The sequence below is a fragment of the Barbatula barbatula genome, assembly GCF_947034865.1.
Source record: "Barbatula barbatula genome assembly, chromosome: 25".
In the NCBI taxonomy this organism is placed as follows: Eukaryota; Metazoa; Chordata; class Actinopteri; order Cypriniformes; family Nemacheilidae; genus Barbatula; species Barbatula barbatula.
This window is the reverse complement of record NC_136788.1, coordinates 1,676,915-1,690,499: the sequence shown is the minus strand read 5'-3', so window position 1 is coordinate 1,690,499 and position 13,585 is coordinate 1,676,915. Positions and strand designations below refer to the sequence as shown.

General features: G+C 40.0%; 1 protein-coding gene across 1 annotated transcript; it reads left to right on the top strand.

The window, feature by feature from the left end:
* Positions 1-494: 494 nt before the first annotated feature.
* LOC306890572 (trace amine-associated receptor 4-like) lies at positions 495-1,520 on the top strand (the record flags this gene model as incomplete). The annotated part of the gene is made up of 1 exon (XM_079450387.1): positions 495-1,520. One exon carries the CDS (start codon positions 495-497, stop codon positions 1,518-1,520), a length of 1,026 nt encoding a protein of 341 aa, XP_079306513.1.
* Positions 1,521-13,585: the final 12,065 nt, after the last annotated feature.

Genomic DNA, 13,585 nt, shown 5'->3' with positions numbered 1-13,585 from the left:
CCCTACTTTTAATGATTATTCAAAGGTAAATAAAAAAAATTATATAGTTAACAAAAATCATTAGAATTGACCGAACAAATCTTAAAACAAAAAGATTACTGTTACTTTGAATCATAAACTGAAAAACTTTATATTGAATGTGAAATTATGTTGGGTAATAGCTAAGCGCCCTCATAAACAGTATTTTTTAATCTCCTGGGTTCAGTATGTTTTTGTAGGCATGGGTTTCATTAACGTGTGTGTTTTTGTGACAGAGAGAGAGAGAGAGAGAGAGAGAGAGAGAGTCTGACAGTATATATGAACAACGCTAAGGTGATTGAGTCCATTCGCATCCATTGACATTACACTCACGTTTTCAATGAGCAACGATGTGCTTCTACATATAATCGGTTTGTCATCATGCTGTATAGTGATTTATGCCTAAACTGTGTTCTGTTTTGACTTTGGATAATTGACTGGGAAAGAAAATCATCTCAAAAACTCTGGCAGACATTATGATGCAGAACAAGACCGACACTTATGCAGATAATCTGTTTCTCTGCTATCCATCTCAGCTGGACTCATGTCTCAGAGCACATCACCTCACTGTCATTAAAGTGGGCATGTATGCTTTCATGCTGTTCGTTATTCTCATGACAGTTTTTGGGAACCTGCTGGTCGTCATCTCCATATCGTACTTCAAGCATTTACAGTCTCCAACTCATTCCATAGTTCAGTCTCTGGCTGCTTGCGACTGTTTATTGGGCTCTTTAGTCATGCCCTACAGCATGGTACGATCTGTTGAAGGCTGCTGGTATTTAGGAGATGTTGTTTGTAAAGTACATTCTAGTTTAGACATGGCATTCTGCATCTGCTCTAAAATACACCTTTGTTTAATATCGATGGATAGGTACTGGGCTATCTGTGATCCTTTAAGGTACAAAATGAAAGTCACAAACGTCAGTGTGACTGTATTTATGACCTCCACCTGGCTGTTTTCCTTAGTGTACAGCTTTTCTATTGTGTTGTCCGGGGTAAATGTAGCTGGTCTAGATATGCTGATGTTACAGATTTCCTGTGTGGGGAGTTGTGTTCTGTTGTTTAACAAGCAGTGGGGTCTTATCTGTTCACTACTCACATTCTTTATTCCTGTGACAATTATGATCTCTCTATACATCAAGATATTCCATGTCGCACAAAAACATGCCAAAGTCCTTTCAGAAAAGGTGGCTTTGCATGAAATGCAAAGTCAAAGCTCTGCACAGAGAGAAAGAAAAGCAGCAAAAATGGTAGCAATCGTTGTAGGTGTTTTTTTGCTCTGCTGGCTGCCTTTTTTTATAGCTACTGCTTTGGACCCTTTCCTTAATTTTTCCACTCCAGTTAATGTTTTTGATGCTTTGGTTTGGTTTGGGTATTTTAACTCTACATGTAACCCCTTAATCTATGGATTTTTCTACCCTCGTTTTCAGAAGGCCTTTAAGATTCTCATTTCCACTTATATCTGTAGCTTTAATTATTCAAGCACCTTGACATTTGAATGAATTTGACACATCACAAAAGTATTTCTGTAGTAATGCTATTTTTATCTGCAAGGTCATGCATGGCGAGTGTTATAATGAATACATGGTTTACTTTTAGACTTTTTTAGTTATTATTATTCCTGTGTGTTATTTTAATATGTACATCTCAAATAAATAAAATATGTATAACACCAATAATTGTTAGTTAACACAATTATATGATTTGACATGTTGTTTTATTTCTGTGTAATTTCTAAACACAATATGAACATTCCCAATCTATTCTGCTGTATTTAATAAGAGGCAATTGTACATTTTCATGAATCACTGAAAATATAGACAATCCCAAAGAGTTATAAAGAAACACAAGACACACAAATAACAAAACCCTCAACTTTATTGTGTGAATGTGTATTTTATGGTACCCTCCGCCAAAAAATGAAACTTCTGTCATAAATTACTTGCTTTCAAGTCGTTTGTCAAACCTAAATCCTCCGTTTCACTTCAGAATGCAAAAGTCCTCTATAGACTGCATAGAACCATGAAACCTTTTGTTTATATTGCTGCCACCAGCTAATGTCACTTCAGTTCACACCCACCCCACACACACACAGTTATATAAACATATACATACATACAAACATATATATACAAGCGCATCGCTATTACCAGCAACCACAAACGGTGTCTATCCTGAATGTAATGGGATCTTCCCAAACTTCTGGATTAGGTCATCAAGTGAAAGGTCATTATGGGGGTCATTTTATTTTCGACTATACTTTTATGAATTAATTTGACTAAAAGTTAGATTGAGCAGGTATTACCAATATTTTTATAAAAGAAAATTATATTAATTTACAAAAAATTGCCTTGACAAAAGGGCACTTTGGGCATTAGGGATCAAAGAGGCAGGTGCACCCGCCACCAATCCCTCCCCCTTCACGTGCCTTAGCTCCAGACTATAAATGATTCCAAATTGTATTTATTATTATATAATTTGATTGTTTTGCTGTTTGTGTTTATGTGTTATTTTATATAAGTCCTTTGTTTAAAGCTGCTTTGCAATAGTGTAAACTATACAAATTAACGTGAATTAAATTGAATTTTTATCAATATATCCTCCTTAATTTATACACTTGTCCTTCAAATTTTCCATTTCCTTTTAAAAGTAATTTTAATAAAACAGATTATAACAATCACTTAAACATTTAATATAGTTTTAATGCACAGTCGATCCCGGGGGATTGCAGATACCTATGTATAAATGTATAGGATAATGCAATGTAAGTCACTTTGGATAAAATCGTCTGCCAAATGCGTGAATGTAAATGTATAGGTACCTACCTTTCGGCCGAACAGTACGTTCTATACACTATGAGTGGGAGTAGCCCATCGTGTTTTATGGTCATGTGACCCGTATGCTCTTTGACCTATAACATATATTAACTAAAGATTTAGAGGTTACATGAATTTAAAAAAAAAAATTACCCACATTCATAGGCTATTTACTATAAACGCTGCATTAACTTTAACATTAACTTCTCGACTGTTGTTTATGACGGTTGGTCAATGTAGTGTTTGTCCTCTTCTTCACTGTGATTGGACGGATGTGTGAAAAAGAACAGTGACGAGCAGCTCAGTATTTTACCCCAAGTTACATTTACATTTATTTGGGAGATGCTTTTATCCAAAGCTTGATGTGTCTATCTATATGTTTATGAAGTTTTTATCTATGTTTTCTTTTCTATGTTATCATGTTTTTCTCTATACGCGTCATACCACTCTGCCTTTGCCCTCGAGCAGAGGCCAAGATTTTCTGTTTGGAATAACGGGCATCACTTCTCGTAAACCAGCTCGGGATTCTGGCTAGGGGGCAAAGGGAGGGGGTTTCACGTTTTAATATATACTCTGGGTGCAGGAGGAAAGAGCGCCTTTGCTCTGCACCATGCTCATTGCTTATGATGCAGATTAAACGACAATAAAATACTTTGCAAAGTACCTGATGTCTCTGTGTGTTGCGTTTGTCAAAATTGACTCACCTTGATTAAGGAATAAGAAAATTCCACAACAATTTGGCGACGAGGTATGGGATCACAAGGCTGACGGAGAACGGACTAGAGTTGACTGATCATCCTGGACATAGCAAATCCAGCTCTAACCCCATACAGGGACGAGAGAACTCTACTCCGGACCCCAAGCTGACGTGATCCCAAAAGAACTCAGTGCAAGGCACAAAAAGGAAAAGTGGTGAGTCAGATAGATTTCTAAAAAGTCTGTAGAGCAGGGACTACTCTGAAATAGTAGATTTCTAAAAAGTCTGTAGAGCAGGGACTACTCTGAAATAGTAAATTTCAAAAAAATCTGTAGAGCAGGGACTACTCTGAATTAATAGATTTCTAAACAGTCTGTAGAGCAGGGATTACTCTGAAATAAAATAGAATTCTAAAAAGTCTGTAGAGCAGGGACTACTCTGAAATAGAAAGAACATTTCTAAACAGTGTGTAGAGGGGGACTACTCTGAATCGTGAAAAATGGGACAAGGAAGATCCCATATGAATATGGATAAACCAACATACAGAGAAATTAAGGGAAAAGGTGGGGAACGGGAAGTTTACAAGGTGTACCCTATCTGAAAGAAAAAGCAAACTTTCCTGAAAACGGTACATTTAGTACCACAAAATTAGAGAAAATAAGAGAACACATGGGGAAAAAAGACATATTTAAAATGTCCAAAAAAGAAAGGGAAAAATATGATGAAGCGTGTAAATGTTTAGAGTTATGGGAGAGGGAAGCTAATAGACGTGACTATGTTTTTAAAGAAATGGCATTGGAAGAACTGCCACCACCGAAAACTCCATTGTACCCTGTTTTGCTTGAATATAATGATTTAACCCCTCTGTCTTCTTTACCCCCATCTATGACTTGTTACAAACACCAACCGGAGGATGATTGTGTCCCTCCTCACCGACATCTGAACCCGATCGAGGCAGCTCCAGTGCCCCCACCAGTGTCTCCACCAGCACCAGTGCCATCTCCACCACAGCCCATGGTGCGTCAAAAGCAAGAAAGAGCGCGTCCAGCACCGACAGACAAAGAACTTTTGACATTTTGCAAAGAATTCTCACCCTCAATGAAAGAATTAGAGAGACTGTTGAAAGTCAAACTGAAACCATCTGACCTAAGAAAGTTACAGGGTAAATGGCCTGTGGAGGATTATAGAAGGGAACATGTCAACTGGTCGCATGCAGACAATGCAGAGTACAGGAGAATTCTGGAAGAATTCTTAGAAGGACTAATAACTACGTTTCACAAATCTCTGAACCTGGACAAGATTGCTGCTTGTGTGCAAAAAACGGATGAAAGAGTGGAGGATTTCTTGGCCAGACTGGAGGAAGAGTTTAAAGAACATTCTGGACTTCAACCTGATGCAGACGGACCAGACATTGGTCCGTTCGAAGGACATCTCAGATCAGCTTTTCTGTGGAACCTCAGAGAAGAGCTGAGACGAGAAGTGGAAAAATCATGCATCGAGCCAGATCGTGCGAGAATGAGCGAGATCATCCGTCATGCTGTACACGCCGAAAGACAAACAGGCAAGAAATAGCTTCAGAAGAAAAACACACAAGATAAAGAACTCCACATGGCTCTAATGAATATCGGAGGAGAACACGGAAGAGTGGCGTGGACGTGGAAGAGGGAGAGGAGGTTTTAAACCCTCTAGCACCTATGATCCAGAGAAATGTTTCAATTGCGGAAAGACGGGGCACTGGCGGAACGACTGTCCGGAGCCTCTCAGACCAATGGGGTCAAAACAAAAGGGAGATTGAAGTGAGGAGGTGAGGCATCATTCCGAGGGTGGTGAGTATGATTTCCCTTAGCATATGCAATGAAGAAATGCTTTTTCCTACTGTTTGCAACAAAGATCTGCTTAGCTCACATTCCATGATGAATGAAACCGCTTTCTGAACTTTGCTAAAATGCACAATGCTTGTGTGCAACAAACCGCTTGAATTTTTGATAGATTCAGGGGCAACAAATAGCCTACTGTGATTCACAAGAAGTGTTTAAATTTGCCAGAGTCTAAACTAGCTGTGTTTTCCCTAAATGCTAGTGGCTCTAATGTAAAATAATTTATGTCAAAAGGGTGCAATGTGAGTTGGGGAGTGTCAAATTTCAACACAGGTTTCTCATGTCTGACTGCTGCCCGATTCATTGGCTGGGCAGAGTCATAATGTGTATGATGACAGATTGAGCATGATACCAACACGACCCGTGTGCAGCCCTCGTACAGCTGTACGATGTAGTTTTGAATTACGTAAGTATGATGTAGAAAGTTTTGCCTCACAGAGCCTCATGACGTTGATTAAAATGGTGTGGGGAGCTGTGGGTGTTTTGCTGACAAATATGCGCACGCCATAGAATGGGTTAAAAGGGACGACGTGCAATATTCAAATTTGTTGCACGTCCATCGTGAGAATCATGCCTGTCTGTCAGCAACAAGGGGACTTCAAGTGTTTTCACACAAAAAGATTAATTTTGGGAAGGTGCCCGTACAACTTTGGGTAACAGGAAAATATTATGTTGGGTTGATTAGGAACTGTGAGCCTGTTGTGATAACGCCCAAGGGTAATTTTCGTCCACGCAAACAGCAATACCCCCTCAAAACAGAAGCCTCAAACCAGAAGCCCTCAATGGCATAAGGCCAATATTTAATGAGTTTAAAAAGATTAAAAAATAAAGGAAGAGTTGTGCCATGCCCAAATTTACCGGTGCGCAGGCACCGGTAAATTTGTTTCCAGTTTAAAAGATAAGAGAAAAAAAACACAAAGTAAATGTCTCCAAAGTCCAGCTGGCAAAAAAATTTGTTCATTTTTGGGTCACGAAATTACTGACCGCGGCAGACAGCTGTCCGCAAAGCGTGTCTGCAATTACAGACATCGCAAGTCCAAAAGCAAAGAAGCAATTGATATAATTTTTAGGGACCATTTCTCTGCTCAGACAGCAGAGCTCATTGCACTCACACACGCATGCAAATTATCAAAGAATAAAAATGTAGACATTCACACAGATAGTAGATATGCATTTGGTGTAACTCATGATTTTGGCACACTGTGTCAAGTCAAGTCAGCTTTATTTATACAGCGCTTTTTACAATTTTCATTGTTACAAAGCAGCTGTACAAGAAAAAATGACTATAAGTAAAACATAAAAGGTTATGGAATTCAAAACTCAGGTCAAATATCAGACACACAATAAATTCCTATATGCAGTGTTAATTAAATAAGACTAACAAATTCTAGCAGCCCCCCCGGCCAGGCAAAACAGTGCAAAACAGTATGCAAACGGTGGCGAGGAACCCAAAACTCCATTGGAGGAGAAAAAAAACCTCGGAGGGAAACCAGGCCTAACCAGGGGATTCCAGTTCCCCTCTGGCAAAGACTGCTGCCTCTGCACAAGCTCAACAGTGCTTGCACAACAAGGCAAAACAAAAAAAATTTGATTTAAAATTATCATTAATAATCTAATAGTGGCTGAAGTTTTGTAGGGACGTCACTTCCTTCGTCCAGCAATTGTTCAGGTCTAGGAATGGATTGCGCCCTGCCCGCTCCGCTCTTGTAACCTTGGAACAATGAGACAAGACTGGCTGAAAGTAGAGTACTGTTCTGCACTCTTTGATGCAACAAATGCATCAGTTGTTATTGGAAGTGTCCCTGGTTCCGGTTGATCTAACTAGTGCAGCCTAGATCTTTGAAATACATATATTATGATAATGTAGTGTATGCAAGATTAAAAAGATGCGTCTTTAGTCTAGATTTAAACTGACAGAGTTTGTCCGCCTCCCGGATATTGCAGGGAAGACTGTTCCAAAGTTTAGGCGCTAGATAAGAAAAGGATCTGCCGCCTGCACTTGATTTTGAAATTCTAGGTATTACCAACTGACCTGACACCTGAGAGCGTAGTGCACGTGATGGACTATAATACGTAAGAAGTTCTCTCAAGTAGTGAGGAGCTAAACCATGCAAGGCTTTATAGGTAATAAGCAAGATTTTAAAATTTATGCGATGCTTTATAGGTAACCAGTGCAAGGTTGACAGAACCGGGCTAATATGCTCATACTTTTTTGTACGTGTAAGAACTCGAGCTGCCGCATTTTGGACCAGTTGGAGTTTTTGTAATAGGCCTGCAGGGCAACCACCTAATAGTGCATTACAGTAATCTAGTCTTGATGTCATAAAGGCATGTATAAGCTTCTCCGCATCTGATGATGGAAATATGACGTAATTTAGATATATTTTTAAGATGGAAAAACGCAATCTTACAGGTGTTGGCGACCTGGTTCTCAAATGACAGAGTACTATCGAATATAAAGCCAAGATTCTTAGCTGAAGATGAGGGTTTTATGGAACATCCATCAATAGTTAAGCAGTATTCTTGGTTGTTACGTAGGGCGGTTTTCGGTCCGATAAGTAACACCTCAGTTTTGTCCGAGTTCAGTAATAAAAAATTGCTACTCATCCACTTTTTTATATCGACTATGCATTCCACTATTCGATGGAATTGCTGTGTTTCGTGAGGCTTCGAGGAAATATAAAGTTGCGTATCATCAGCATAGCAGTGAAAGCTTATTCCCTGTCGCTTTATTATATCTCCTAGGGGTAACATGTATAATGCGAAGAGCATAGGCCCTAGTACTGAGCCCTGTGGTACACCGTACTGGACTTGCGATTTGCGTGATACCTCATTGTTTATTTTGTGTAAACACAGAAACTTTGTAAAAGCTGATGATAAAAACATACTTAATCACACACAGGTTGCTGATATGCTATCTGCCATTATTCTCCCATCAGCCATTGTTGTGTGTGACTATGCCACACACACTTTTGTATCTGAAACTATTTTTTGCAGGAAGCCGACGAGCTGACCTTGCAGCAAAGCAAGCAACATCGGAGCCACAGACAGATTTTCTCCAGAAATCACTTACAAAACTCTTTCTCTTGCAGAGATGCAAACATTTTGCAGAACCAGCTGAGCGTGCATTTTGGAAGAAGTGCTCATGTAAATACACAGATAATGTGCTTCACCCTTTGCCAAAACATTTTTTCCCTGCTTTTGCGATTTTGACGCATGGCCTAGACCACGCGTCAAAAGGGGGGATGTTACAAGCAATGTGTTTTTGTGTTTTTGCGTTTTTGCTCTCAAAATGTTTGTGCAGGTCAAAAGAGCAGGAGCAAATGGAGCTGACAAATCATTACACAGCTTCCAGGAAGTCGTAGGAAAGACATGCCTCCCACTGCAAAAAGGTGTCCAAGGAGTGGCAACTCCAACCGTAGGCCATCAAAATGGCATCCACAATGGCTCTTCGCAATGGTCGTGCAAGCGACAGGAGGAGCGACACTGCTGGTGATCGCAAAGGGAATCAACTGTTCGAGTCGGGGACACATCGAACCCCGAGAAATTAGAGATTATAGAATTTTGTTTTTGTGCAACACTATATTCCAAGTTTAATAAAATGGTATGGGGAGGGACAGTGGTACCCTAATTCTGCTAGGTACTGGGGAACAAATATGTATTTGTGTAGAGGTACGTGTACCTCAGGTGATGTGGTGGATAAGGCAACAAAATTTGAAAATGTGGGCCATTATGTCCCCTGGGACGGCCAAATAAAAAGGCAAAGGAGAAAGTTTTAGACTAGGTGTTACCAATTCTAGTGGGATTTTAAGAACTGTTTAGATAGACGAATGAAACCTGTAAGAGAAAGGGCGTTGCTCATCTTACGGGTCAAAGTATAAAGATTTTGGTTATCATATATGATAAAATGGGGGAATGTAATGGAAATTTTCTAGTCTAGCTTCTTGATGTATCTATCTATATGTTTATGAAGTTTTTATCTATGTTTTCTTTTCTATGTTATCATGTTTTTCTCTATACGCGTCATACCACTCTGCCTTTGCCCTCAAGCAGAGGCCAATATGTTCTGTTTGGAATAACGGGCATCACTTCTCGTAAACAAGCTCGGGATTCTGGCTAGGGGGCAAAGGGAGGGGGTTTCACGTTTTAATATATACTCTGGGTGCAGGAGGAAAGAGCGCCTTTGCTCTGCACCATGCTCATTGCTTATTATGCAGATTAAACGACAATAAAATACTTTGCAAAGTACCTGATGTCTCTGTGTGTTGCGTTTGTCAAAATTGACTCACCTTGATTAAGGAATAAGAAAATTCCGCAACAGCGACTTACAAGTATTTTGTTTTTACAGTGGCACATTACTGCAGAGCAATCAGGGGTAAGGTGCCTTGCTCAAGGGCACTTCAGTCATGACCTGCTGGCACTGAGATTCAAACAGGCAAACTTCTGATCACAAGCCCAACCCTCTAACCACAAGGCCACAGCTTAAAAAGTGTGAACAATGGGGTACATTTTTGCTGACTGTCTTTGTGTCTTCAATTACGTCTCTCATTTCCTACAGTTAATGCACAGTTCAAAGACTCACCTGGACGACTACAAAGAGAAGCATTCTTTTTTTCTTCCAGAATAAGTGCTTCTCTTTGGGGCAGTCTTGTTGGTGTGTGCTCATCATGTGGTTTAAACCTTCACAGCAACCTCTTCAGACAGTAGGGGGTGCTAGAAGTTATCTCCACTAGGGGTTACATCTGTATGTTTTGCATGCCTGTCTCTTTTTTTTCTCATTTAGCAAATTCTTCCTGGAATAAATGCTATCCATCATTAAAAACATGGGAGGGAAGGTCTGTGAACAGCTGCAGGAACCTAAGGTTTTTAAAAGCGAGAAAGGTCCAACACATTTTGAAATGGGCAGAGTCGTTCCAAGGATATTACCAAAGCAATCAAAACTTGATGGGCCCAGATGGCTTAAAAAGTGTGAACGACCAATAAAGAGCCAGGTGGACATGCTTTAAATGGTCGCTGTGGACTGCTAGCCTCAAATCAGATTTACCCTGCATCATAGAACATGCTCCGTGTGTCTCTGTCTGTAAATTATCTTCATTGATTCCACACTGTTTTCTATTTAAAACGAGCAATGTCTTAAGCTGCCACTATCGGTACCCTCACAATGGCATTGACTTGTCAGCTTTATAGAGTAAGTGCTATTTGTTGGGGTAGTTTTAAGTGACTTTTGCTGCAACAGTGAACAACCTTCTGGAACTACACACTGATTTTCAGGAGGGAAGCTCATTTAATCTCAGGGCACACCGCACTAAGATTACTTCAAATGGGAGCATTGATTGTTCAAATATTCATAAGTGCTTCTCTTTGGGGTAGTTTTAATTGTGTTTTAAACTTCAGACAAGACTCATCGTATTATATTCCAGTATGTCACTCAATGTGCAGCACAACACTTGGATTGCAGAGACTCCTGAAATGAGAACGAGAAGATATTTGCTCCAACTTTAGCATCTGTCTTTCCAAATTGACTAGAACGTGCTATCAAGATGAGGTACATTTTTGCTGACTGACTTTGTGTCTTCAATTATGTCTCTCATTTCCTACAGTTAATGCACAGTTCAAAGACTCACCTGGACGACTACAAAGAGAAGCATTCTTTTTTTCTTCCAGAATAAGTGCTTCTCTTTGGGGCAGCCTTGTTGGTATGGGCTCATCATGTGGTTTAAACCTTCACAGCAACCTCTTCAGACACTAGGGGGTGCTAGAAGTTATCTTCACTAGGGGTTACATCTGTATGTTTTGCATGCCTGTCTCTTTTCTCGTTTAGCAAATTCTTCCTGGAATAAATGCTATCCATCATTAAAAACATGGGAAGGAAGGTCTGTGAACAGCTGCAGGAACCTAAGGTTTTTTAAAGCGAGAAAGGTCCAACACATTTTGAAATGGGCAGAGTCGTTCCAAGGATATTACCACAGCAATCAAAACTTGATGGGCCCGGAAGGCTTAAAAAGTGTGAACGACCAATAAAGAGCCAGGTGGACACGCTTTAAATGGTAGCTGTGGACTGCTAGCCTCAAATCAGATTTACCCTGCATCATAGAACGTGCTCCTCATGTCTCTGTCTGTAAGTTATCTCCATTTGTTCCACACTGTTTTCTATTTAAAACGAGCAACGTCTTATGCTGCCACTATCGGTACCCTCACAATGGCATTGACTTGTCAGCTTTATAGAGTAAGTGCTATTTGTTGGGGTAGTTTTAAGTGACTTTTGCTGCAACAGTGAACAACCTTCTGGAACTACACACTGATTTTCAGGAGGGAAGCTCATTTAATCTCAGGGCACACCACACTTTGATTACTTCAAATGGGATCATTGATTTGTCAAATATTCATAAGTGCTTCTCTTTGGGGTAGTTTTAATTGTGTTTTAAACTTCAGACAAGACTCATCGTATTATATTCCAGTATGTCACTCAATGTGCAGCACAACACTTGGATCGCAGAGACTCCTGAAATGAGAACGAGAAGATATTTGCTCCAACTTTAGCATCTGTCTTTCCAAATTGACTAGAACGTGCTATCAAGATGAGGTACATTTTTGCTGACTGACTTTGTGTCTTCAATTATGTCTCTCATTTCCTACAGTTAATGCACAGTTCAAAGACTCACCTGGACGACTACAAAGAGAAGCATTCTTTTTTTCTTCCAGAATTAGTGCTTCTCTTTGGGGCAGTCTTGTTGGTGTATGCTCATCATGTGGTTTACACCTTCACAGCAACCTCTTCAGACACTAGGGGGTGCTAGAAGTTATCTCCGCTAGGGGTTAGATCTGTATGTTTTGCATGCCTGTGTCTTTTTTTCTCATTTAGCAAATTCTTCCTGGAATAAATGCTATCCATTAAAAACATGGGAGGGAAGGTCTGTGAACAGCTGCAGGAACCTAAGGTTTTTAAAAGCGAGAAAGGTCCAACACATTTTGAAATGGGCAGAGTCGTTCCAAGGATATTACCACAGCAATCAAAACTTGATGGGCCCAGAAGGCTTAAAAAGTGTGAACGACCAATAAAGAGCCAGGTGGACACGCTTTAAATGGTAGCTGTGGACTGCTAGCCTCAAATCAGATTTACCCTGCATCATAGAACGTGCTCCTCATGTCTCTGTCTGTAAGTTATCTCCATTTGTTCCACACTGTTTTCTATTTAAAACGAGCAATGTCTTATGCTGCCACTATCGGTACCCTCACAATGGCATTGACTTGTCAGCTTTATAGAGTAAGTGCTATTTGTTGGGGTAGTTTTAAGTGACTTTTGCCGCAACAGTGAACAACCTTCTGGAACTACACACTGAATTTCAGGAGGGAAGCTCATTTAATCTCAGGGCACACCGCACTAACATTACTTCAAATGGGAGCATTGATTGGTCAAATATTCATAAGTGCTTCTCTTTGGGGTAGTTTTAATTGTGTTTTAAACTTCAGACAAGACTCATCGTATTATATTCCAGTATGTCACTTAATGTGCAGCACTCCACTTGGATCGCAGAGACTCCTGAAATGAGAACGAGAAGATATTTGCTCCAACTTTAGCATCTGTCTTTCCAAATCGACTAGAAACTGCTATCAAATGGGGTACATTTTTGCTGACTGTCTTTGTGTCTTCAATTACGTCTCTCATTTCCTACAGTTAATGCACAGTTCAAAGACTCACCTGGACGACTACAAAGACAAGCATTCTTTTTTTCTTCCAGAATAAGTGCTTCTCTTTGGGGCAGTCTTGTTGGTGTGTGCTCATCATGTGGTTTAAACCTTCACAGCAACCTCTTCAGACACTAGGGGGTGCTAGAAGTTATCTCCACTAGGGGTTACATCTGTATGTTTTGCATGCCTGTCTCTTTTTTTTCTCATTTAGCAAATTCTTCCTGGAATAAATGCTATCCATCATTAAAAACATGGGAGGGAAGGTCTGTAAACAGCTGCAGGAACCTAAGGTTTTTAAAAGCGACAAAGGTCCAACACATTTTGAAATGGGCAGAGTCGTTCCAAGGATATTACCACAGCAATCAAAACTTGATGGGCCCAGAAGGCTTAAAAAGTTTGAACGACCAATAAAGAGCCAGGTGGACACGCTTTAAATGGTAGCTGTGGACTGCTAGCCTCAAATCAGATTTACCCTGGATCATAGAACG